Source organism: Bos indicus x Bos taurus, chromosome 21 (genome assembly GCF_003369695.1).
Source record: "Bos indicus x Bos taurus breed Angus x Brahman F1 hybrid chromosome 21, Bos_hybrid_MaternalHap_v2.0, whole genome shotgun sequence".
Classification (NCBI taxonomy): domain Eukaryota; kingdom Metazoa; phylum Chordata; class Mammalia; order Artiodactyla; family Bovidae; genus Bos; species Bos indicus x Bos taurus.
In genome coordinates, this window is record NC_040096.1 from 64470682 (window position 1) to 64495767 (window position 25086).

The following is a 25086-nucleotide window of genomic DNA, read 5'->3' on the forward strand; positions in this document are numbered from 1 at the left end:
GGCAGGTGCTGCAGCCCAGGGAACTTGAATTGATGGTCCCATGGGAGCCCGGTGGGCTCAGGCTTCCCCACGTGGCAGCGTCCCAGGGCCTCCTTTCCTGTGGCCACAGCTCGGTCCCCACCAGCCTGGCCAGGACTCCACCCTCAGCAGCCCCACACCGGGGGGCAGCCCACAAGAACTGACACCCCTCGACAACCTCATCCCTTTTTGCAGAGGAGAAAACTGAGGTCAGGGAGGGCGTATCACTGGCCAAAGGTCTTGAGGCGAAGGTGTGTCTGTCTGCCTGACACAGAGTCTGGCCTCTTGGCCATGACGCCAAAACTGCTTCCAAGGTTATTATCGTCATTACAATAGAATATTCATAATAGCTGTAATTACTGCTATGGAGGGCAGTGCCCTCGGCAGACAGGTCTGGGTGGCGTGTCACTGGGGCCAGGTGCCTGGCTGGTGTCCAGAACTCAGCAGGGTCCTGTCCCAGTCGCCCCAGGACCACACTGAAGATGAGAGGCTCTACCGTGCGGCCCAAGTCTGCAGGCTGGGTCAACAGCATGGGGCCTCGCGCACCCTCCAGCAGATCCTGGACTCCGGCAGCCACTCATTGCCCATCTGCTCCTGGAAGCACTTGGTGATGGAGACAGCAGAGCTTCACGGATGGGAACACTGAAAATTCAACCAGAGGTGCTTGCTGTTTTGATAAAGCACGGTCTCCCTGGGCGAGCTAAGTAGCCCTGCTCCAAAAGGCAGCATGTCCCGCTGGTTAGTACATGGCTGCTGTTGTTCAGTCGCTCAGTTGTGTCCGACTCTTTGAGACCCCATGGACTGCAGCACGCCAGGCTTCCCTGTCCTTCACTATCTCCTGGAGCTTGCTCAAACTCATGTCCATCGAGTCGGTGATGCCATCCAACCATCTCATCCTCCGTCATCCCCTTCTCCTCCTGCCTTCAATCTTTCCCGGCACCGGGGTCTTTTCCAATGAGTCGGCTCTTCGCATCAGGTGGCCAAAGTATGGGAGCTTCAGCCCCAGTATCAGTCCCTCCAATGACTATTCAGGGTTGATTTCCTTTAGGATTGACTGGTGTGATCTCCTTGCAGTCCAAGGGACTCTCAAGAGTCTTCTTCAGCACCAATATTCAAAAGCATCAAAAGCGCTCAGCTTCCTTTACGGTCCTCACGTTTGTGCCCGACTCCTGGGAAAATCATAGCTTTGACTATACAAACAAGTGACTTCACCCGCTGCTCTGTTTCCCCATCTGCACAACAGGGCAAAGCTCAGGGTCATTGTGAGACTGCAAGCTGGAACCATGCCTGGCCCGTGCCCATGCTCCATAGACGTTTGCACCATTATCCCTGCAGGCGGGGACAGTGGAGAAGGGGCTGCCCTGATGCGGGAGAAGAGACAGACTTGATGGTGATGAGTCCTTGTGGCATGGTGGCTCCCACGGATGGCTGGGACAGCCCCGTGGCCCCAGCGGGCATCGGCTCTGGGCTGGGGAAGCCAGAGGGCTTGCTGCTCCGGGGTCCAGGACCATGTGTTTGAGCCCCTCAGGCCCCTCTGGTTCCCTTGGAGCTGAGAGGCCCTGGAGAAGCCTGCCTAACAGGTTCCTGCTCCCCGTTTCCAGCCAGGATTCCAGCTCCATCTTCTGCTCTGTCCTGTCCCTGGGACCAAGGGGAAAGGGGTAGAAATCTGAAGACCTAACTCCAGCCTCTGGGACACAGCCCACCCAGCTGCCCAGGTCTGAGCGCAGAGACCACATCTGCAGCCTCAGGACAGGGAGTCCAGTGCCAGTGTCAGCCCACAGCTGGCCCCGCGGGCTCCCCATGGGGTGGGTGCTTGGCCTGGAGCCTGTCCAGAGGGCTGGCTTTCTGGCACAGCCTTGAGAAAGCCTAGGGCACCCAGAGGGAGACACCAGCACGAGCAAAGTGGAGGGCAGGGTGGATTTTTAGGTGCCTGCAGAAAACGGACTTCCCCGGCAGTCAGACGGTAAAGAGTCTGCCTGAGATGCTGAAGACCTGGGCTCCATCCCTGGGTTGGCGAGATCCCCTGGAGAAGGGAATGGCTACCCACTCCAGTATTCTTGTCTGGAAAATTCCATGGACAGGGGAGCCTGGCGGCCTACAGTCCATGGGGTCGCAAAGAGTTGGACACGACTGAGCGACTGAGACTTTCACCCTTTCACATCAGTCGATAGGCAGCGTGAAGGCGAGGAGGTCCCACAGGGGCCAGGGTTCTCGGGGAGCGTTGCTAAGGCAGAAGGGAGCCCCAGTGGCCAGAAGCCAAGGGCCCGGGGGCTAAGGGGATCCGATGGAGGTGGGGCAGGCGGGCCGTGGCTGTGTGTGGGGCAACATCTCGCTCTCTGTCTTTTCTGAATGAAAACAACACCCAAAAAGATGGCTTAAAATCTGTTGTCCTTTTCTTTTTGGGAGAGGTGACGGGGGTCACAGGTGGCCTCTGCGTCTTGCCCTTGCATTCCTGGACAAGGACGGTGGCAGGATGAGGAAGAGGCAGTGCTCCTGGAAGTTCAGGATGCTGAGTCCCAGAGCACGTTTGCCTGCCTGCCTCTGCGGAGTCTCCGCTGGGCTGTGGGTCCCCTCGGGACATGATGTGGCCACCAGAAGGACTGGGCAGCTCCATGGGGCCCTCTGGTGGCCTGAGGAGTTGCTGCAGCCGCACGGGCTTGGGTAAGCTCACCCAGACTCCCCCTGATATAGGACCTTTCTTGGGAGAACCAGACCACACGCACGTCAGGTTCTTTGCTGGGTGTCACTGGGGAAAGGTCATCTCCCAACAGTCCTGTGAGGTGGACCTTACCCCCATCTTACACATGTGGACATCTTGAGGGGACTGTCCCAAGTCATTAGGCTGCCACCAAAAACCCATTGTTAGAGAAACAAGCAGGAGACAGAACAGAAATAAAAACAGCGTAAACATGTACTTATTGAAAAATGAAGAGCGAGTGTGCTCTGGAGGGTGGCCCCGAACCCAGCATCACCCTGCGCTTCCAGGAGGGGAGCTGAGGCCTGGGCGCAGGTGGGAGAGGAACCTTCCTCACTGGTTTAATTTTGTGCTTTCTGGTTTTTGAACCCTGTAGAAATATTGCCTGTACTTAAAAATACATGAAAGCTCTAAGTATTCAGAGACTCAGGGACAGAAAGGAACATGAACGTAACCGGATTTCCCCCGGGTCACAAAAGCACTGATAGGAAGCTGCTCGACAATTACTTGTATGCCTACAGCAATGGGGAGCTTACTCCTTAATGAATCAACTCCCAACCTGGAAAGACTCTCTTTCTATGGGCTGAACCATATCTCTCTGGTTTAAACTCCCTCTCCTGGGATGACCTTTGGTTATCAGTAGGATTCCAGTACTGGCTGAGCATCCCCTGGAGCCTTGGGTCCTGGTTTCAGCCCCTAACAAGCTCAGAGACCAGTTTCTGCAAGCCGAGCAATAGATGGGATTCTGAGGCCATTGGGTATAAGACTGCAGCCAATATAGGACTTGACCACCACACACAGGGTTGGCAGCTGTTTGTAACAACAACATCCATTCACGGCACCCATAAATTCTTGTTGCATCCTCTTGTCCCACTTCCTCCCATCCCGTGTTTACAGATATGCCCTTGTATTGCAGTGTTTGATGGGTGTATCTGATTGGTCTTGCAGTATCAATGTCCTGAGCCTCAGTTTCCTCATCTGTAAAATGGGGTTAATAATAATGTCCATCCTAGAAGGTTGCTGTGAGGTGCTTGCCAATCAGCTGGCCTCTTTTTAAAACATCTGTGTTTGATTTTAAACTTCAAAAGAAGAAAAAAAAATAAACAGAAGAAACTGGGCGTGACGCAGCTTTGTGATGCCTCTTTGACCTCACACCAGTACAAATGCACACACGTCAGCTGTCTGCCACCAGGTCCCCGTCTTCAGGTCCCGGGGGCCACGTGAATCAGGGGGCTGCCCCCACCCCTACCCTGTGCCCGCAGGATCCTCAGGTCTCCCCAGGTACCCTGAGTCTCTGGGGGTCAGGTGTGAACTCAGAGGCATGCTTGCTGGTGTCTTCCAGCCCCTGAGACCTTCTCCCACCGCCTGCCTGCACCAGCTGTCGCCACTGAAGTCCTGGTCACATGCAGATGGAGACCCTCAGGCACAGGGTGCTGAAGGAATCACAGTGCGGTCAGGAAATGGGGGGACTGGGGTTTGAACCCCAGGCTCAGTGTCAGAACACTTCACTGAGGCCCTGAAGGTGGCTTCCTGAGCCCCCGGGACCTGACATTTTGAAAAGAGACCAGCAGATCAGCAGGCCAGCAGGTGTCCAGGGACAGGCTGAGCTGCCTTTTGGTGACTGGCAAGGCAGACAGAAAGTAGCCCTAAGCATGCGATGTGGCCTGGACAGCAGTTCAGTGAGTAAGCTCCCATATCCACACGGTCGAATCTCCAACCGGGTGAGGGGACAGAAGCCAGTCAGAGTGAAAGTGCAGAGCACAGTTCAGTTGTTCAAAGTTGGAGGTGTTAGATGATGTTCTGAGTTCTCTGTGGTACCTGCATGCACCGCCTTCAGAAAGACTTCCCCCAGGAGCAGAGGAAAAGGCCGTGAGGTCAATGTGAGGTGCAGAAGGTGGGAGCCAGCCAGGTGTGTATCAAGCACATGCTATGTGCCAGGCCTCACCTGCCAGCCCATTTTACAGATGAGTAAACTGAGGTACAGAAGGGTTAAGCAGCCTGTCCAAGGTCACAGTAAGTGGCAGAGCCCACGCTCTGGATTACTAACCCTCCTGGCCTCTCACACTGTCCCTCACAGTTCCTCTTGTTTTGAAATCACACTTGAGACGTCTGAAGCAAATGTGGTCAAATATTAATGTGGGTAAAGTCTGGTGGTGTGTCCTTGGGCGTTCTTTCTCCCACGCTGTATGATTTCTCATAGGTGTGAGGTGTTTACAAAAGCCTCTGCTGGCCCCAGGCTCTTTGCCCAGCTGTGATCCACATCACGCAGGTAGTCCAGGTGCCAGGGTGACTGAGCAGGGACCAGCCCAGCCCCCAGCTCCCACATTCTCCCGTGCTAGGATGCCTAGCGCAATCTCCTGCTGTGGCTGAGTGGCCTGGGTCCTGGGGAGAAAGGATTAGCCGATTTGAGCTGCCCACTGGAGACAGGGAGGGCAAGTGGCCCCCTGCACAGACAGGCGGGTCAGGGGCCTTTCCCGTCACTCTGGAGAAGGAACTAATGGCTGTGTAATTAGCGGGCGTCTGCTCCGCAGGAGCTGATGCATGGCTGGCAGCCCACACTGACCCAGTCTGGCTAGAGTAGGCTTTGGGTGTTCCTCTGGTCTGTGTGTCCGGTTCTGGCAGCCGACAGTGCCCTCGGGGCTCCTGGAAATGTGGGCAATGCTCCTGCGACCTCAGACAATCCTCAGGCCCACTGGGCTGGGACCCGGAGTGGCCAGCAGTGGCCTGGCCTCACCTTCTCCCCATCCCCAACTCAAGAGGTAGGGAATTCCGGGCTGAGGGTGGGGAAGGTCGTCCACAGGGTCATCAAGGGTGTCGACGGAAGAACTGCGTGTCTGTCTCATTCCAGGCGAGACCCGGAAGGGCAAGAAGGCAGCCTTTGGGCCCGGGAGCAACGGCTGAAAGTACCCAAGAAGCCACTGTTTGGGGAGGAAAGTCCGGAGGTTTCCTTAGCCACAGGCCTGGCTTCCGCCGCTGTTTCCCTCACGTGGAGCTCGAGGGCACATCGGCTCAAAGGACCAGCTTTGTTCCTGCTGCCCAGGCAGTGTCCCCAATCCCCTGAATATCCCTGGCCCCAGACGGCATTGGTGAAAGTTCAGGCCATCTAGTCTGAGGCCACCGGCTCAGCCCTCAGGGGCTGTGACATTCACTAGTGTTCTTAGCTTGTCCCCTTAGGTAAGACAGGCAGGTTAGAAGTTAGGTTAGAGAGGGCTGGAGTGGGGGAGACGCCTTGCGAGGGGTGTTGGGAGGCGATGTGGATGGGGCTCTGGGAAAGCCTCTCTCTCTTTTTGACATGCCTATGCTGATTAGTATTCTTTTTTTTTTTAAGTTATTTATTTATTTGGGCGCGTCAGGCCTTAGCTGCGGCCCCTGGGACCTCCGTTGTGTCCTGCGGGTTCCTTCACTGTGGCACGCAGCCTTTCTAGCTGAGTTGTGTGGACTCCAAGGCACGTGGATCTTAGTTTCCTGACCAGGGATCGAACCCACAGCCCCTACATTGTAAGGTGGATTCTTAACCACTGCACCACCAGGGACGTGCCTCTGGTAGGGTTCTTAATCCTGGAGAGTGGGTTTTGTTACTGAGACGGTTGTGAGAGTATTTCGCGATGGGTAGGGAGGGGACCACAGGCTCTCCCTTCCCCCTGCAAGAGCTGTGGGAGTCTTTGGTGAGGTTCCCTGGCGATAAAGTCCCTCTTCCTTTAGACTGTGACCACCGGGCCCCACAGGAGTTCCTCAGCCTCATGCTACTTGGCACTACTGCTGCTGCTGCTGCTAAGTCGCTTCAGTCGTGTCCGACTCTGTGCGACCCCATAGACGGCAGCCCACCAGGCTCCCCCGTCCCCGGGATTCTCCAGGCAAGAACACTGGAGTGGGTTGCCATTTCCTTCTCCAATGCATGAAAGTGAAAGGTGAAAGTGAAGTCGCTCAGTCGTGTCTGACTCTTAGCGACCCCATGGACTAAGCCTCCTGCAGTTCATCAACATGACCTCTGAGGCCATCCGACAGGTTCTGGATCCAGTACCTTCTGCCCCAAGTGATCCGATCACCCCTGGGACTCTGGACTCGCTTGTCTCTTCAAATTTAGGAGTGGCGGTTGACCCTCAAACCTCAGTTCTCAGATGGGTCCAGGAAAAGTCACCGATCCAATTTTCAGTCTGTTCCTCCTTTTCCTTTCTTTCTTTTTTTAAAAAGATTTATTTATTTATGGCTATTCTGGGCCATTGTTGCTGCCTGCGGGCTTTCTCCAAGTGCATCGACTGGGGCTGCTCTTGCTGCCATTGCTGTGCAGGCTTCTCATTGCAGTGGCTTCTCTTGTTACCCAGCACCGTCTATAGAGCACAGGCTCAGGAGTCGTGGTGCCCGGGTTCGGGTGCTCCGTGGCATGTGGGATCTTCCTGGGCCAGGGATCGAACCCTTGTGCCCTGAATTGGCAGTTGGATTCTTAACCACTAGACCGGCGGAGAAGCCCCGCCCTTTGTCTTACTGGTGAGACAGGAGTGAGAACTTGCAAGCTCTGGCGCGCGGAGAGGAACCGCAGACCCTGGCTCCCCAACGCCCACCTGCTGTGTGCTGCGGCCCGTGTTTCCTCGTCTGCACAGCGGACCTCAGCACAAACACTGCGTCCACACTGCCTTGACCTGGAAAGAGTGCTGGGGACCCTGGCAAGCGTGCCCCCATGATAGGGGCAGCAGTCAGAGGAGTCCCGGCCCCCAGGCCCCCCTCCTCGGGACCCCAGACAGCAGGCCTTCTCCGAGGTCAGACAGCCCAGCATGCCCCGAAAACAGCCAGGTGGGGACAGGGGCCTTGAGCCAAGTGCCCTGTAGCTGCTTAATGAACATTTTTCAAATGAACTAACAAACACATCTCTAAAAGTTGTTCCACCCATGTGGGGATGGGGGCTCAGCAGGACGCCGTGGCCTCAGACTCTGCCTGAGTGGCTGGCGGTGTCCAGACGTGTATGTTAGGGGGGAAGGTGTCTGCCTGGCCATCTCCAGAAACTCCTGTGGCAATGACATTGGGCCCTGGTGAGGCTGTCCCCGCAGCTCAAGGCTATGGCCCAGGCTCCGTGTCCCCCCACCCCCGCACTCCCAGCCCCTCACACACATTCCAGGAGCCTGTGTTGATGTGCTGTTATTATGATCTGAATGTTTTCGTCCCTGCAGGACTCCCCTGGGGACTCAGTGGTAAAGAATCCGCCTGCCAATGCAGGAGACGTGGTTTCAATCCCTGATCTGGGAAAATCCCACATACCGCTGGGCAGCTAAGCCTGTGCGTCACAACTCCTGAGCCAGTGCTCGAGAGCCCGGGAGCCACAGCTACTGAAGCCTGAGTGCCCAGAGCCAGTGCCCCACCACCAGAGAAGCCAGCACAATGAGAAGCCCACACACCCCAACTAGAGTGTAGCCCCTGCTCATGCAACTAGAGAAAAGCCCCTGAGGCAACAAAGACCCAGGAGAGCCAAAAATATATAAAGTAATTAAATAATACATTAAAAAAAATCTTATTTGAATGTTCATGCTCCTCCAAACATAAATCCTAATCCCTAAGACAATGGTATTAGGAGGTGATGCCTTTGGGAGGTCATTAAGTCATGTGAGTGGAGCCCCCATGAGCTGGATTAGTGCCCTTGGGAAAAGACACGAGCTTCCTCTCCCTCTCTCTCTCTGCCACATGAAGACACAACAAGAAAATAGATGCCTGCAATGCAGAAGAGAGCCAGCACCAGAACCCAATTGTGCTGTCAGCCTAATCTTGAACTTCCAGCCTCTGGAACTGTGAGAAATAAATCTCTGCTGCTTACAAGCCACTCAGTCTGAGACAGGGACCGTTGCCCTGGGTGGCTCCAGGCTGGGAGGAAGGGGCCACTGTACAAGCCCTCCGCAGCTCCCGTCTGGCCCTGCCCTTGCCCCCATGGCCTGTAGAAGGGCCCCAGCACTTCCCAGGCTGCAGCCTCAGCCTCCCCTGCAAGGTAGGCCAGTGAGAAGAGCCAGAAGGCCAGAGGAAGGGAGAAGCCGGAGGATTTCTTTCCCTCTGAAACAGAGTCTCTAACGGGGACTGTCTCCAGTTCCACCAGACATGCCCGCTGGCCACCCAGCTCTGGCCAGGTGACCTAGCCCCTTGGTTGTAGTGATGCTCCCCGCTGTTCCTCCAGTCAGGTACTTGTAGAATCTTCCTGCTAGTCTCCAGGCTGCCTCACTGTTTCCTGTACAGCTTCTTGGGCATCAATTCTCTACATTAAATTCTCCATTTTATTGTTTTTTTTTTTTTTATAGAGCATGTTGGTCATGGTAGAGATTTTGTTTTTATTTAATTTATTTGGCTATGACATGAGGTACGTGGATCTTAGCTCCCTGACCAGGGATTGAACCTGTGCCCCCACTGCAGTGGAAATGGGGAGTCTTAACCACTGGACTACCAGGGAAGTCCACCCCCCCCCCCACATTTTAAGTACTTAGAGATGTTTGACGTGCTGTGGACACCCTGGCTCACACATGGTACGTGTCCAGGCCTAAAGCACATACCTCAGGGAGCTTAGAGTCCTGCAGAGTCAAGGTCACCCTCAGTCCTGCCACGAGGGCTGGCACAAAGACACAGATCCTGTCCCCCAGGGCAGCCCAAAGAGACCTGCCCAGAATGGGTGTGTGAGTTGGGGCCATGAAGGCTGAGTAGGAGTTTGCCAGGCTGAGAAGACGGAGAAGAGCATTCTTGGGAGAAGCAAGTGCTAAGGCCCACCTGGAAGAGTATGCCCTGGGGGGATTTCTTGCTCTGAAATTCTGGCAGTGGGGGGCAGTGTGTGTGTGTGTGTGTGTGTGTGTGTGTGTGTGTGTGTGTGTGTAGCAGGGTCCTGTCTGGGCAGTGGGAGCCGCAGGTGAACTCCATTCTGCCCTATGTGTTGTATACCAGGGTAGCTCAAAGAGTAATTCCAGAATTTCTTGCATTAGAGTTCTACAGGGGGGCCATCAGAATCTCTGGGCCTCAGAAGCAGCATTTCAGGGGGACTGGCTTGCTCAAGAGAGTTTTCAAATCCCGTCTCTGGGCTCTGAGAGGCCTCAGGCCTGCTCAGCAGGGCAAGGACCCCCATGGTATTTGCCTTTCTGAAAAACCTCTAGGGCTCTGTGGAGTGGAGCTGATGGGGATGGGGGAGAGAAACGTCTGCTGCGGCTGCCCATTCCGACACCCGGGTGGTGATGCTGGTTCCGTCATCCGGGTGGTGATGCCCAGCAGAAGCTGGAGGGTAGACAGCTGGAGGTTCACCCAGGCAGGAGCCGGAGGGAGGAGGCTCTACAGCGCCAGGCTGTCTGGAGGCTGCTGCCCAGGAGCGGAGAAGGCGAAGAAGCCTGGAGTGGGCGTCCACGGTGGACTCTGGAGGCGGCCCCAACCTCCTTCCCCACCTTGTGAGTCCCAGGCCAGCGCCACCACCTTTTTATATGACCGTGCTCCCATTTTAAGTGATTTTGTGAGAATTTCCACCACGGGCCCCATGGTGTCCCTCCCCTGGCCCAGTCAGAGTCTCCCGCACCTCCTGGGCTGAAAACCCCGGGGGGAGACAGCTGCATCCCAGATGAAAAGGGGAAACACAGTCCGCACCCGGCCCCAGGAGGCCAGGTCACCGCCAGACTCCGGATCCTGGAGGTTGCCCGAGCTGTGCACCGCGCCCCTCTGCGCTCAGTCCCGGGCCAGAGGTGACCTCCTAGCACAGGAGGTCTCCAGGTCTCCCAACCCGAGGCTCTGCGGGGCGGGCGTCCCGGGAGGCTGCCGGCGGGGCGGGAGGCGGGCGCTCAGGGCGCGGCCGGCGGCTACTCGCGGGCCGCACTGGGCCGGGGGTGCCTCCCTCCGCCTCTTCCTCCGCCGGCCGGGCCGGGGCGGAGCGGGGCGGCGGCATGGCGGGCCGGCGGGCCGGGGCCGGGGCCGGGGCCGGGACGCTGCTGGCGCTGCTGGTGCTTCGGGCGCTCGGGGCCGCGGCGCACCCGCAGTGCCTGGACTTCAGGCCGCCCTTCCGGCCGCCGCAGCCGCTGCGCTTCTGCTCGCAGTACTCGGCCTTCGGCTGCTGCACTCCCGAGCAGGACGCGGCGCTGGCCCGGCGCTTCGGGGCCGTGGCGGCGCGCGTGGACGCCGCGATGTGGGCCGAGTGCGCCGGCTACGCGCTCGATCTGCTGTGCCAGGTGAGCTGGCGCGCTGGCCGTGCGGGGCGCGCGGCGGGAGGGCGCGCGCGCGGGGCCTCGGTCCCAGATGCGAGGGTGGCGGCGGTGGCAACCCTACTGGGCGAGAAGGATCGAGACTGGGCATAGGGCTTCGGAACCAGAAGCCTCCGGGCGGGAGTCATTTGGCAGGGGGCGGGGAGTCGGGCATCCTGGGATGTCTGTGGGCTTTGCCATCACTAACTTTGTGACTTAGGTTTTCTCTGGGTCTCGGTTTCTCCTCCTGATGAAATCATTGCTCCCTCCGAGTCTGGGGGGCTCTTCTGCCTTGGCACCGCCTAAAGATGCCCTCAGTGCCCCGGCCCCGAAGGGCCCTTCCCTTGTCCAAGCTCCAGGATGGGAAGCTTTTGTCCTGCTGAGCTCCATTGTGTTGCCCCTGGGGGGAGGGGGGCGCCCACTGACCCCTGCAGAGGGCATGATCGGCGCGCTGGGCTTGGGTTTGTCGAGGGGTTTGGGGGACCCTGCTCTCAATGAGGGCCTTTCCCCCGAACCTGAAGGAGTGCTCTGAGGGCCCCTCCAGACTGCGGGACCCTGACACCCACTGGGGCTCCTACCGTGCGTGACCCCAGAGGTGAGATGTGCCAGGCGGTTCCAGACCCCCTAGGTTCGTGCTGTGCCCTCTCCCTGGGATGGTGCTCCCACCCAGCGTAGGCTCGCTCATCCTCGGAGACCACCCAAGACATCCCTGTGGTGAAGCCTCTTGGCCCCTGTCCCTCCTCTGAGAGCTAAACCCCGGCTTCTCCTCACACCAGATTGTGCCTCGGTTGTTCATTTTCCTGACTCCAGAGAGCCTGATGACCCCACCCCCTGGAGGGTATTGGGTCAAGGCTGAGAAGTCCGAAGGCAGGCCCAGGCCCAGTCCCGGGAAAGTGAGAGGACCCGTGGGTGGAGAGTCCCAGCCTTCTGCCATTGGGGGCAGGTGCTGGTGGGAGGGGTGGGGCCAACCGGGGCTGGCTTGGATTCAGACGTACTAGGGCCTGACCCTGGCTCTGCCACTTCCTGGCCTCACAATCCCGGACAGGTCATCCCTCCACTTCAGTTGCATCATGTTTACATTGGGGGAGGCCTAAGCTTCCCCGCCCTCCTACCCCCCGCTTGCCGAGAAGACTGAATGACACACACTCAGAGCTCAGGGAGCCATTCTGCCTGGATTTCTCTAGGCCTCCTTGGTCCCCAGTGGCCGCCCAGCCCCAAGCGGGGACGGAGTGGGGCCCAGAGGCTGATTCAGGGAAGCCCAGAGAGGCAGGGACTGGCCTGGTGATCATACAACCCGGAAGTGGCCGTGGTGACACTTGGGCCACACTCATTGCCCATGTGAGTGAGCCATCGTCTGAGCAAGAAATAAGAGGGGCTGCGAGGGCTCTCTCTTTTGGTGGACTCCCCTGAGCCCCCACGCTGTGCATCTCAGGGGAGCGAGAATGGTGCAGTCAAACGTTCACCTCCCTCACCAATCTGGGGGCCCCGGAGGATCAGATCCTGTAGTCTTCCCATGTCAGTCACGTAGAAGAGTTCATGCGTCTATTCCGTATTTTTTGCCTTTTTGTTTTAATTGAGCATTTACTATGTGCCAGGCTCAGCGGGGCACTGAAGGTAGGCAGGTCTTCGGAGGAAGAAGGGAAGGGCCAGCCCCGCTACCCTCCCCCTGGCAGGAGGCTCCCCTCTGTCCTTGGGAACCGTCCCAGCATGGCCTGGCCTTGAGCAAGCTGTGGTAAGATGGCTGCTAGCATCTCACCCCAGGCGTCTCGGGAGTGACCTCATGTCTGGAGCGAGCTTGGAGAGTGCAGCAGAGGCTGGATCATGGTTTCCCTGGAGGGCCTCGGGAGGGAGGGAGAGCGCTGGACCGGGGACAGTGTTCCCAGCAAGCCAAGGCCAAGTCTGGACTCAGCACCTCCTGACTTCCACCAGGGGAGGGGGCCGAGGTGCCTTGTTTACAAGTTCCAGTCAGTGATGGAATTCAGGCACTCACATCTGCCTGGACTCCTGATAGCAAAAGAGACCATGAAACATGCCTGCGCCCACAGTCCCCCCAGAACATGCGCCCATCTGACACCCACGACTCCTCCAGATGCCTGTGATGGCTACCTAGCCAGATGGCAGTAGTCCCTCCTGGCCCCTTCAGACCCTTTCCTGAGGCTTTGCCCTGGTCCATCTGATGTCATAGGAAGGAGAAGAGAGAGCTTGTGACATGTGGTAGCTCAGGTCCCAGGTTGATGAGAGCCAGTCCATGCAACAAACCTCCACGTGACTGCGATGGCCTCTAAGTGCCCCAAGTCATCAAAGCCTGGTTTCTGATAGAAGTCTGTGCACAACATGCTCTGCAGGTGCAGCCACTGGGCAGACAGTGCTTCGGAGCCTGTCAGGAGTTGGCCCTGTGCTGGGTGCTGGGCCCAGCGGCAGTTGGCCAGTCACAAACCCAGTTCTCAAAAGTCTCCTTGTTCAATTCAGGAGACACAGAGACACTTATCAGAATGGGCCAAAGGCTCTCCCCAAGGGTCACCATAGAGGCAGAGCTTGCCCTGAAAAAGTCAAGGAAGCCTTCCTGGAGGAGGGAACACTGAGTTGCCTCTTGATAGTCCAACTTGTTTGAGCACTTACTCAGAAAACACATGTATCGCTTCAGTGTATTTATCCCAATAATGCTATGCTTCAGTTTATTTCTCTTGGGAATTTCTTCCCCTTTATAGATGGGGACGTAGGCACAGATAGGGTAAGGAACTTGGCCAAGGCCACTCAGGGAATGGTCGATTCAGTCTCCTGTGTGCTCTGACTCCAGAACCCCTCTCTTAATCACTTTGCCGTATCACCTGTCTTCTTGAAGCCTCACCATGTGCTGGGCCCTGGAATCCCTGCCCTGAAGGGTCCTACAGCCTAGTGGGTGGACAGACACACAGAGATAACTCAGTTCTAGTCAAGCAGACCACCTGAACAATGGGGAGGTGCAGCAGAAACAGAGCTCACGCTGCAAGCTACAGAATTGCATTTAGGTGAATGTTGGTCTGAGACGTGGGCAGAGAACTGTAGGAGCATCCACAAGGGCCAGGGGAGTCAGGGAACAGAGGTGTAAGAGAAGGCTATTGAGTCGGGCTTTGAGGCATGCATAGGAGTTTGCCAGATGCCGAACTGGGCAAGGAGGGAATGTCCTACAAGTGAATATTGTGTGCAAAGACTCAGTCTTCCTGGGGAATTCCCTGGTGGTCCAGTGGTTAGCGCTCTGTGATTTCACTGCTGAGAGTTTGATCCCTGGTCAAGGAACTACCTACATGGCACAATCAAAAAAAAAAAAAAAGACTCAGTCTTCCTAAAGAGTAGATGAAGGACATAGAAGCCTTCGGGACTCTGGGCCGTGGGTCATGAGTGTCAGCGACCGCACAGAGGCAGCCTTGGGCAGTAACGTGGGCAGGCTGGTTGTCCCTGTGCTGAAAGGCACAGACAGCTAAGCAATGTGATACTGGGCTGGCTTTCCATGGGTTTTCTGCTGCCTCCCCCAACTGACCACTGTGAGGCTAGTTGCTGGGGTTTTTTTTTTTTTTTTTTTTTTTGCTATTTATTTGGCCGTGCCAGGTCTTAGCTGTGGCACACAGGAGTTTTAGTTGTGGCGTGAGAACTCAGCTGTCGCATGTGGGATATAGTTTCCTGACCAGGGATGGAACCTGGGCCCCCTGCATTGGGAGTGTGGAGTCTTAGCCACCAGAGAAGTCCCATGGGTTGGGATCTGATTGGCTTGCAGAAATCTGTTTTGCTGCCCACTGTCTCTGGAGCCAAGGACAGTGCCTGGCTCGGAGTCTGAACGCAGTAAACACTTGTTGAATGAAATTCCGGTGAGTGATCTGAAAAGAGCCCTGGTCTGGGTGTCATGAGACCTGGGTCTGAGCCGTGGCTTGGCCACTTCTTGGCATGTGGCCTTCTTGGAGCCTCAGCTTCTCATATCTAGTAGGAATCACCATGACCCTACCTCGAAAAGCAGAAATGAGCTGTGTGTGCGCACAGACCCTCTCTGATCCACCCACAGCTGCTGGCGGGACTCACGGGGCCTCCAGGGGAAGCGTGAGAGAGGGGCCACAGCACAGAGGCCAGGGCTGGGCCGTCTGGAACACATGGAACACGGCCTCCCTGTCTGGGCCCAGGACGGTGCTCACCAGACCACAAGCACGTCACCAAGTGGCCCTCAGCCCCACGGTAGCAGGAGACAGGCCAGGAGGACCGGCCAACGGTGTGACCAAAAGCCACAATCGTGTAAAAGGAGGGTGTGGCCTCTGGCCAGGAGCCTGAGAACCCAGCCAAGAGGGCAGCCTGCCACCCATGGCCCCTGGGGGCCTCAGGTAGGAGCCCAGCAGGGCCCTGCCTGGGAATGGGCAGTGTGGGCCTGTCTGTGCCTCCCCTACTGGGGGACAAGCATCCCTGGAGGCCTCCGGGGGCCGGGGGCTGAGTCAGACCCACAGGCCCTAGCCTGGTGAGCTCATGGTGGGGGTGGGGGATGGGGGTTGGGGGCTCGGTCAGAGGCTCTAGCTGAGGGAAGTCCTTAGAGAGCCTGGGGTGCTGAGACCTTTGCTCTGGGGGGCGGGGGGTTGGGAGGGGGCTTTCAGCTCTCAGATGGTGGGTTCTGGATCTTGAAGCTGGGAGAGGCCTGGTCACATTGGTTGTCTCCACATAGGTTCTCAGAAAGCAGAACCTGGGCCAGAGTGCATGGGTTTTTTCCCTTCTTAGGGTGAGTGGACCCTGCCAGCAGGAGTGACCAGGGGCAGAGAGAGAGCCATCAAGGATGCAGTTGCAAGTTGGCTGCTGCCAAATGTGACTGATGCTTGAGCTGGCGAGACCATGGGTCCAAGAAACTGTATAGACGGCAGATCAGGACTGGCCCCGGGCAGGGGTGTGGGGGGGCTGTGGTGGTGAGCCCAGAGGAAGACAGAACAATTTATCCATCAGCTTCCTTCTCCCAGGGGCCCAAGGTTTGCCACATCAGGCCCCCGCCTTCCAGATCCTGCCCAGGCGGGCGCTGAGTGGGATCCCAAGTGTCTCGTCAGTGGGGAAGCCCCCAGGGGGTGGTGGAGGAGGGAGCCATAGCTGTTGGGTTTTGTCTCATGGAGTCACAGCCCAGCAGAGCCGGAAAAGGGGCCAGTGAGGTCAGGAGGGTCTGAAGAAGTCCTGGAGGGGAGGGGGAGCAGGGGAGGAGAGGGTCTGATTCATCTCACAGAGAATCTGGTCTGGCCGCAGGAGACAGGCTCAGGGCCCCGCCTGGAGGGGCCTAACCCAAGGTCAGAGGGAAGGAGGGAAGCGGGTCCTGGTGGCCAGGGGGACAGAGGAAGTGGGGGAGGAGTGTAATCAAGGTACTCGCATGTGTACACGCGTCACCTCCCCGGTGCTGGGGGGATGGGGTCCACCTGAGACCAAACCCACATCCTCCATGCTCACCGAATGGTGCTGAGTGCCACTGGGGGACCCACACCTCGTTCTCCCCGTGTGCAGGAGGGAGCCCCCATCGTGGGCTCTTGTGGGGATTAAACGATGGAGGGAGGAGCACTTATCCCCACGCAGGGCTGGTCAGGGTGAGTCAGTGTCCAGCATGGTGTCTAGGTATTCACCGTGGGCCTCCTGTATGCCAGACACCATCTCGGGCTCTGGGATACGACAGGGGCCAACGCATGCAAAATTCCTGCCCTTGTGGAATTAGGTTCCGCGGAAGGCAGACAATAACCGAGTAAACCCACTGATTTTTATTATATTATCAGGGAACGTTACAGTGTTTGTTTTTTTTGTTGTTTTCTGTTTTAAGCCAAAACAGAGGTCAGGAGGAAATGGGGGTGATGGATGGGTGGTCAGTGAAGACCTTCCTGGAGGTGCCCTTGAGTAGGGATCTAAAAAAAAAAGTGGAGTGAATCATGGAGGTATAGGGCGGAGGCAGCATATTAAGAGAGAAAGTGGAACTTCCCTGGTGGCCCAGTAGCTAAGTCTCTGCACTCCCAACGCAGAAGGCCACGGGTTCGATCCCTGGTCAGGGAACTGGATCCCACATGCTGCAAAAGTTCACATGTGTTAGTCACTCAGTTGTGTCCAACTCTTTGGGACCCCATGGTCTGTAACCCGCCAGGCTCTTCTGTCCATGGAATTCTCCAGGCAATAGTACTGGAGTGGGTAGCCATTTCCTTCTCCAGGGGATCTTCCTGACCCAGGGATCAAACCCTGGTCTCCTGCATTAAGGCAGATTCTTTACCATCTGAGCCACCAGGGAAGCCCTGTCACATACTACAGCTGAAGATCTCGAGGGCCGAAACTAAGACCTGGGGCAGCCAAATACATAAATATTATTTTTAAAATAAATAAAAGAAAAAAATATTAAAATGCCTCAGATCCTTTCTGGCAGACAGTAGGTGCTTAAGAGTAGCTCCTGATGTTGTTAGTAGCAGGAGTAGTCATAGTGTGGTTATTCTAACAGAAGCATCAAGGCAAGAGAAAGGAGGAAGGTGAGGAGATGCAGGGCCCCTGGGGCTGTATGTGGGTGGAACGGACAGACGGCGTCTTCCCATTTTACAGATCAGCAGACTGAGGCTCTAGGAGATGGGGTGAACCACCCGCGGTCACACGGCTGGTAAGCCCCGCCCAGAGCATCCCTGCGCGTGCCTGTCTCTGCAGGAATGCTCGCCCTACGCGGCCCACCTCTATGACGCGGAGGACCCGTCCACGCCCCTGCGGACGGTGCCCGGGCTCTGCGAGGACTACTGTCTGGACATGTGGCAGACGTGCCGGGGCCTCTTCCGGCATCTGTCTCCGGACCGCGAGCTCTGGGCGCTGGAGGGCAACCGCGCCAAGCTCTGCCGCTCGCTGTCCCTGGACGACACCGACTACTGCTTCCCGCGCCTGCTGGTCAACGAGAACCTCAACTCCAACCTGGGCCGCGTGGTGGCCGACGCCGAGGGCTGCCTGCAGCTGTGCCTGGAGGAGGTGGCCAACGGGCTGCGCAACCCGGTAGCCATGGTCCACGCCCGGGACGGCACCCACCGCTTCTTCGTGGCCGAGCAGCTGGGGCTGGTGTGGGTCTACCTGCCCGACCGCTCGCGGCTGGAGAAGCCCTTCCTGAACATCAGCCGCGCCGTGCTCACCTCGCCCTGGGAGGGCGACGAGCGGGGCTTCCTGGGCCTGGCCTTCCACCCCAGCTTCCGGCACAACGGCAAGCTCTACGTCTACTACTCGGTGGGTGTCGGCTTTGACGAGTGGATCCGCATCAGCGAGTTCAGGGTCTCGGAGGATGACGTCAACGCTGTGGACCACGACTCTGAGAGGTGGTTCCCCCCGGGAGCCCAGGCCGGGAGGGGGCGGGCTGAGATCTGGCAAGGCTGTGCACAGGCAATGGTCCATTGGATCTGCGCTGCGCCCCGAGGGGTGTGAAATATTTTGACCGTCACACCCAGTAAGGGGGCTGAGTCCCCTAGGAGTTCAAGGGAGAGGCAGTTGCCAAACAGACATCACGGGGACTTGAGTCCAGCTCCTGAATCAGGTACTTTAGACGGTTCATTTCACTTGGTTCTCATACAGCCCCATTTTACAGATGAGGAAGTGGCGGCTCAGAGAGGTGAAGGGACTGCTAGGTCACACAGCTAGGAAATGTCAGAGCTGGAACTCGAATCTGTCTGCTTCCTTCCCAGGAACCCTTTCAACCCACTGCTCCCACCCGCCCAGCTCTGGCCCCAAGGGACCATTCTCACCTGGCTGGCCCCCACCTCCTCCTTGTCACCTCCACACTCCACCCCCAGGCAAATTGCTCCTTCCCACCCTCCCAACTGCATGTTTATCTGTCCTTTGCCTCCAGGCTTCTTCTCCTCCCAATACCCAGCCTGCTTTTTGGGTATTAGTTATGCTCCAACTGTTTTGAAAACAGGTGTGACAGGGCTTCCCTGGCGGCTCAGACAAAGAATCTGCCATCCTGCCATGCAGGAGACCCTGGTTTGATGCCTGGGTCAGGGAAGATCCCCTGGAGAAGTATTCTTGCCTGGAAGAATTCCATGGACAAAAGGAGCCTGGGGGGGCTGCAGTCCACCTGGTTGCAGAGTCAGACAGGACTGAGCAAGGAACAATTTTTGACCTAGCCTGGTGTGAAGGGCATACATAATCTGTCTCCAATAGGAAAATAAGTCCTGTGCCAGGTAATTCAAATAGGCAGAATTTGATACTGGGAATTAGTTGCTCAGGTGTTGGAAATGATGAATGAGAAATGGGGGGGCGGGGGGGGGGGAAGAAGGGAGGCAACCCCGAGTTCAGCACTGAAGGGAGCTAACTTCACCTCTTGGACTGTGAGAGGCAGGGTTCCTGGAGCCCCTGAGCTGGGGCCGCTGGGTAGAAGCTGGAACCATGGTGGGTCTGGGTGGGGGCAGCTGGAGCCAGGGAAGAGGTGCAGCTACTGCCAAGACACTGCCTGAAGCAGAGAGAGAGAGAGGGAGGGAGAAAAACCCTGAATCTCCCTCCCTCCCACCCCCCCCACCCCCCCCAATCTCATCTCCTGACAATGCTTTCCTTGGCTGAACCTAGCTGCAGGCCAGTCAGCTGAGGAGCATGGGAAATGTAGTTTGTAGGAGCTGGTAAAGTATCTGCCTGCAATTCAGGAGACCAGGGTTCCCATCCCTGGGTTGGGAAGATCTGCTGGAGAAGGGAATGGCACCCCACTCCACTATTCTTGCCTGGAGAATTCCATGAACAGGAACCTGGCCAGCTACAGTCCGTGGAGTCTCAAAGAGTCAGACATGACTGAGCGACTAACACTTTCACTTTCTCCCCCACAACTCCAGAGTCCTGCCAATGCTTTCCTTGGCCGAACCTAGCTGGAGGCCAGTTAGCGGAGGAGCATGGGAAATGTAGTTTGCAGGAGCTGGCCTTCTGAAGTAGAGAGCGGGTAAGAGGAGGACCAGGGCTGATCTGAGGACAAATAAGCAAATAACAGGACATCATGCATTCGATAAAATTATAAACTCTTGACATTGAAAGTACAAAAAGAAGGAATCAAACTGACTAATGTGAGAATCTAATGTATTAATAGATTTTGCCTGTGAGCTTCCTGGCAACCAGGGCAAAAAGAGAAAGCATAATTCTCATTATCTTATATGAGGCCACACAACTGATTCTCCAAGAGAGGCCATGTTTGTCATGTGACTCTCACAGAGGGGAGACAGAGAGACAGGATGAATGTGTCTTCAGTGATGACTTTAAAAAATGGATTCCTGATGAAGACTGAAGGTGGAACACAAGATATACAGATGAACATACTTCAGAATTGGGGTTCAGCAAGGGTCCCTCTGGGGACCTCACAGTACCAGCCTAGAACCTGACTCTTACAGGGGAAGAAGTAGGCATGGCTGGCTCAGGGCAGATCCAGGAATGAATGGGCATCCTTGCCTGAGTCAGCTGTCAGTCTCTTTTCTCAGGGCTGGATGTCCAACAGCCTGAGCTGTCCTTTGCGGGGGGTACCTGGTTTGGGGATTGTGTGTGGCTCCCCATGTCATGTATGTTGATCTCACAATAGAAAGGCTTCTGGTCTTGGTTCTGAAGGTTGAAAGTCCTGGGTTCAAGGTACCTGACATTTCTGTACCTCGGGTTTCTTGTCTGCATTAATAAAGGATTGGCCAGTCAGTCGCCAATCCTGGAAAACCTAAACTAGCCTAAGCATTTTGGTCAAAGGGAATTTAATACAGGGAGTTGGCTACAAAGGTATTGGGAGGGCTGGAGAAGGAAAAGGAGAGGGTCAAGCTCCCTAGAGATGAGTTCTTGTGAGAAGCGAGGGGAACAAAAGGCACAAAGGTCTTGGTGCTGCTGGGGTTTGCCGCTCCTGGTACCCAGATGTCTGGGCAGAAAGCCAGGAGTCCACACTGACCAGCCGCTGTCGCCCTTCCTGCAACCATTGCTTCCGGAGGCAGTGCCAGAGACCAGGGACATGTGGCTCCTCCCTTCCCCTTGCCTGCCACCCTCTCCTGGCACGCCCTAACTGGAAGCTAGCTGACTGGCAGTGTGGTGGAAGGTTCCCACCCTGGCAGTAAAGGAGGTCACTGAGGAGTGAGTGTGGAGCTGAGCACAGTCCACACCCTCCAGCCCGCCTCCCTAGAAGTTACAGCCATAACAAATGAGAGGCTGTCACAAGTGCTCAGCTTAAGTGGCTGGTGCGCGGGTAGCTATGATGATGAAGAAACCAGTCGTGCTAGTGATTGGGTCAACGGTTTCACTTGATCATAACAGGCAGGGGCTAGTTGTGGGGGAGTAGTTGAAAAAGCGCTAGACCAGAACCAGAAGTCCTGAGTTCCTGTCCCAGCTCTGCCGTCTATGGGCTGTGTGATCTTGGGCAAGTTGCTCAACCTCTCTGAGCCTCTTGGATCTTATTGGCACACTGATGTGAATGATCCCTTCCTAGCCTGCCAGATCCTTATAAAAACCACCTCCTATAAAGGATATGGAAAGTCTTTCCAACTACGAAATGGCATCTAAGAGAGAGGAGGCTTTATTGCTGTGATTTTGTTTTGTGTTTATGGCTGACATTTTTGTTTGTTTTTGTGGGGGGTGGCTTATCTTCTTTTAGGATAATCCTGGAAATCGAAGAACCAGCCTCGAACCATAATGGAGGCCAGCTGCTCTTCGGGGATGATGGGTACCTCTACATCTTTACCGGAGATGGCGGGATGGCTGGAGACCCCTTTGGGAAATTTGGAAACGCCCAAAACAAGTATGTTCTGATTTGGTTGGTGGGTGGGCTGGTTTATGTACTCTTCTGAAGGGGGAATGACTTCCTCAGCCAGGAGACTAGGGCAATAGAAATGGCTTTGGGCCCCAGCTCAGCCTGCAGCTAGCCAGCTGGGGAACCCAGTGCCTTTCTCTTATCAGTTAGAAAGGAATAATGATCATCTCCATGGGCAGGCTTGTTATGAGGAATAAAGGTGATGGGTACCTGAAAGGCGGCATCACAGAGCCTCTGGGAAGATGAGATTTTTCTCTGAAGTCCGCCCAGCCCTGCTGGAGCCAGAGGAAGGAAAAGGATGCTTCCCAGACCAAATGGGGAGTGTGAGCTGGCTGGAGCAGGGCTGTATGGATGGGCATGTGGCTTTTCTACCCCAAGGGTCACCCGAGATGACCCCGAAACTGAAGCAGAGTATTACTCTCAGTTCCTCACTTCTGGGCTTGAGAAGATGGCCTGCCACCATTCCCTTCCTTACACACACACATACACACACACACACACGCACACAAACATACACAGTCTCAAGTGTATAGATGAGGATACCCAGGAGTCTCAGGGCAGCCTCCTCCATCCTCAGTCCAAATCACAAAACCTTCCTCAGCCCAGAGAGTAAAAATAGCGCATATGATGTTGATTATAGTAATTAAAGTGTTCCCAATTTGTGACTTGTGCTTTCATATGTGACAGCGTAAGAATCATCGCAGTTTTCTCATGTTTGGGATGTATTTAGAGATGAAGTTGAGAAAATAGAAATTAAGGATTTGTGGATAATTGGACAAGACTTAAAACATTATTTTGCTGCTATGAGTTTTGCCCACTTACATATCAAAGCCTGGAGCGTGGTGTGTGGGCCCTGGGGAGTAATCCGAAGCTTGGTGCAGAGCAGGCTGGAGAGTGTGAGAGGAGCTCACTGGAGCAGAACCTGGAAGTCCACAATAGGGGATTAACTGTGGGGCAGCTACTGGGGTGGTGGGAGCGTTTTATCATCATGAAAGAGGACACTTGGGTGGTGTCTTTAATGATGACAGAAATGCTTGGGTGCTGATGCTCTGTGAGAATGTGGGGTACACAGTTGGATCAAATGGGCAGACCAGCCAGTCCTGCCTTAAAAAGCAGCCCAAAGGGAGTACACCCAAATGCTGGGGGAAAACCTTGCAGTGAGTAAGTGCATCAAAAACTCACAGAAGAAGGGACTTCCCTGGTGGTCCTGTGGTTAAGACTCTGCTCCCAGTGCAGTTCAATCCTTGGTCAAGGAATTAGATCCCACATGCCACAACCAGGAGTTCCCATGCCCAAACTAAAGATCCCACATGCCTCAACTAAGACCCGGCACAGCCAAAGAAATAAATTAATACTGTAAAAAAGCCACAGATGAAGAGGGTGTGTTCCCCTCTGCACATCTTTAAGCATGTCGCAGATTCCATCGTGTGTCACTTTTGTCCTGCAATGAATGAGACCCAGAAGCTGCTCACCCCAGTGGCTGCGTGGAGGTCCGGGCTGCAGCTGCGCCCTATTCGGTATGGCTCTGGAGGCAACGTGCTGAGGTCTCACTCCCAGGCCCCAGAAGCCGATGTGGCCGGGCACCCTGAAGGGACCTCACTTCCTGTCCAGAGCTGCCTGGGAGACTGGCAAGTTGTTCGCCGCTCAGAGCCTGGGTTCAGGATGGTGTGTGTGGAGTGTGGGGTGACCCCTGACCTGCTGCGATGGCCCTGGGCGCGTGCGAGAGAGGAGGCAAGAACCCCACCTCCTGTTTCCTGCTAACATCTGCCGCGTTCTCTCCTGTCTCCCTGCCCTCCCTGGTACTCTTAAATGGTGCACTTGACTTTGATTGAAGTTATTCATTCATTCACTCACCAAACACTTAATGAGCGCCTACTGCATACCTGTTGCTGTGCTAGGTGCTGCAGATCAGATCAGAACAGTCGCTCAGTCATGTCTGACTCTTCTCGACCCCATGAATCACAGCACGCCAGACCTCCCTGTCCATCACCAACTCCTGGAGTTCACTGACACTCATGTCCATCGAATCAGTGATGCCATCCAGCCATCTCATCCTCTGTCATCCCCTTCTCCTCCTGCCCCCAATCCCTCCCAACATCAGAGTCTTTTCCAATGAGTCAACTCTTCGCATGAGGTGGCCAAAGTACTGGAGTTTCAGCTTTAGCATCATTCCTTCCAAAGAAATCCTAGGGCTGATCTCCTTCAGAATGGACTGGTTGGATCTCCTTGCAGTCCAAGGGACTCTCAAAAGTGTTCTCCAATGCCACAGTTCAAAAGCATCAATTCTTCGGCGCTCAGCCTTCTTCACAGTCCAACTCTCACATCCATACATGACCACAGGAAAAACCATAGCCTTGACTAGACGAACCTTTGTTGGCAAAGTGATGTCCCTGCTTTTGAATATGCTATCTAGGTTGGTCATAACTTTCCTTCCAAGGAGTAAGTGTCTTTTAATTTCATGGCTGCAGTCACCATCTGTAGTGATTTTGGAGCCCAGAAAAATAAAGTCTGACACTGTTTCCACTGTTTCCCCATCTATTTCCCATGAAGTGGTGGGACCGGATGCCATGATCTTCATTTTCTGAATGTTGAGTTTTAAGCCAACTTTTTCACTCTCCACTTTCACTTTCATCAAGAGGCTTTTTAGTTCCTCTTCACTTTCTGCCGTAAAGGTGGTGTCATCTGCATATCTGAGGTTATTGATATTTCTCCTGGCAATCTTGATTCCAGTTTGTGTTTCTTCCAGTCCAGCGTTTCTCATGATGTACTCTGCATATAAGTTAAATAAACAGGGTGACAATATACAGCCTTGACAAACTCCTTTTCATATTTTGGAACCAGAATGTTGTTCTATGTCCAATTCTAACTGTTGCTTCCTGATCTGCATACAAATTTCTCAAGAGGCAGATCAGGTGGTCTGGTATTCCCATCTCTTTCAGAATTTTCCACAGTTTATTGTGATCCACACAGTCAAAGGCTTTGGCAGAGTCAATAAAGCAGAAATAGATGTTTTTCTGGAACTCTCTTGCTTTTTCCATGATCTAGTGGATGTTGGCAATTTGATCTCTGGTTCCTCTGCCTTTTCTAAAACCAGCTTGAACATCAGGAAGTTCACGGTTCACATATTGCTGAAGCCTGGCTTGGAGAATTTTGAGCATTACTTTACTAGCGTGTGAGATGAGTGCAATTGTGCAGTAGTTTGAGCATTCTTTGGCATTGCCTTTCTTTGGGATTGGAATGAAAACTGACCTTTTCGAGTCCTGTGGCCACTGCTGAGTTTTCCAAATTTGCTGGCGTATTGAGTGCAGCACTTTCACAGCATCATCTTTCAGGATTTGGAATAGCTCAACTGGAATTCCATCACCTCCACTAGCTTTGTTCATAGTGATGCTTTCTAAGGCCCACTTGACTTCACATTTCCAGGATGTCTGGCTCTAGGTGAGTGATCACACCATCGTGATTATCTGGGT

At 55.2% G+C, this 25086-nt stretch overlaps 1 protein-coding gene across 2 annotated transcripts in view; it reads left to right on the forward strand.

Annotated features, from left to right (window-relative positions):
* The first annotated feature begins 10570 nt into the window (after window positions 1-10570).
* HHIPL1 (HHIP like 1) overlaps window positions 10571-25086 on the forward strand; it is a 30674-nt gene continuing 16158 nt past the window's right edge. Inside the window, exons 1-3 of one of the 2 annotated variants that reach the window (XM_027520957.1) lie at window positions 10571-10875; window positions 17539-18185; window positions 21461-21604. In XM_027520957.1, coding sequence (XP_027376758.1) covers window positions 10594-10875; window positions 17539-18185; window positions 21461-21604 — 1073 coding nt within the window. In that variant the 5' untranslated portion in view covers window positions 10571-10593. Of the gene's footprint in view, window positions 10876-14990; window positions 15231-17538; window positions 18186-21460; window positions 21605-25086 lie in introns of those variants that run through there. The other variant, XM_027520958.1, reaches the window with a different exon arrangement.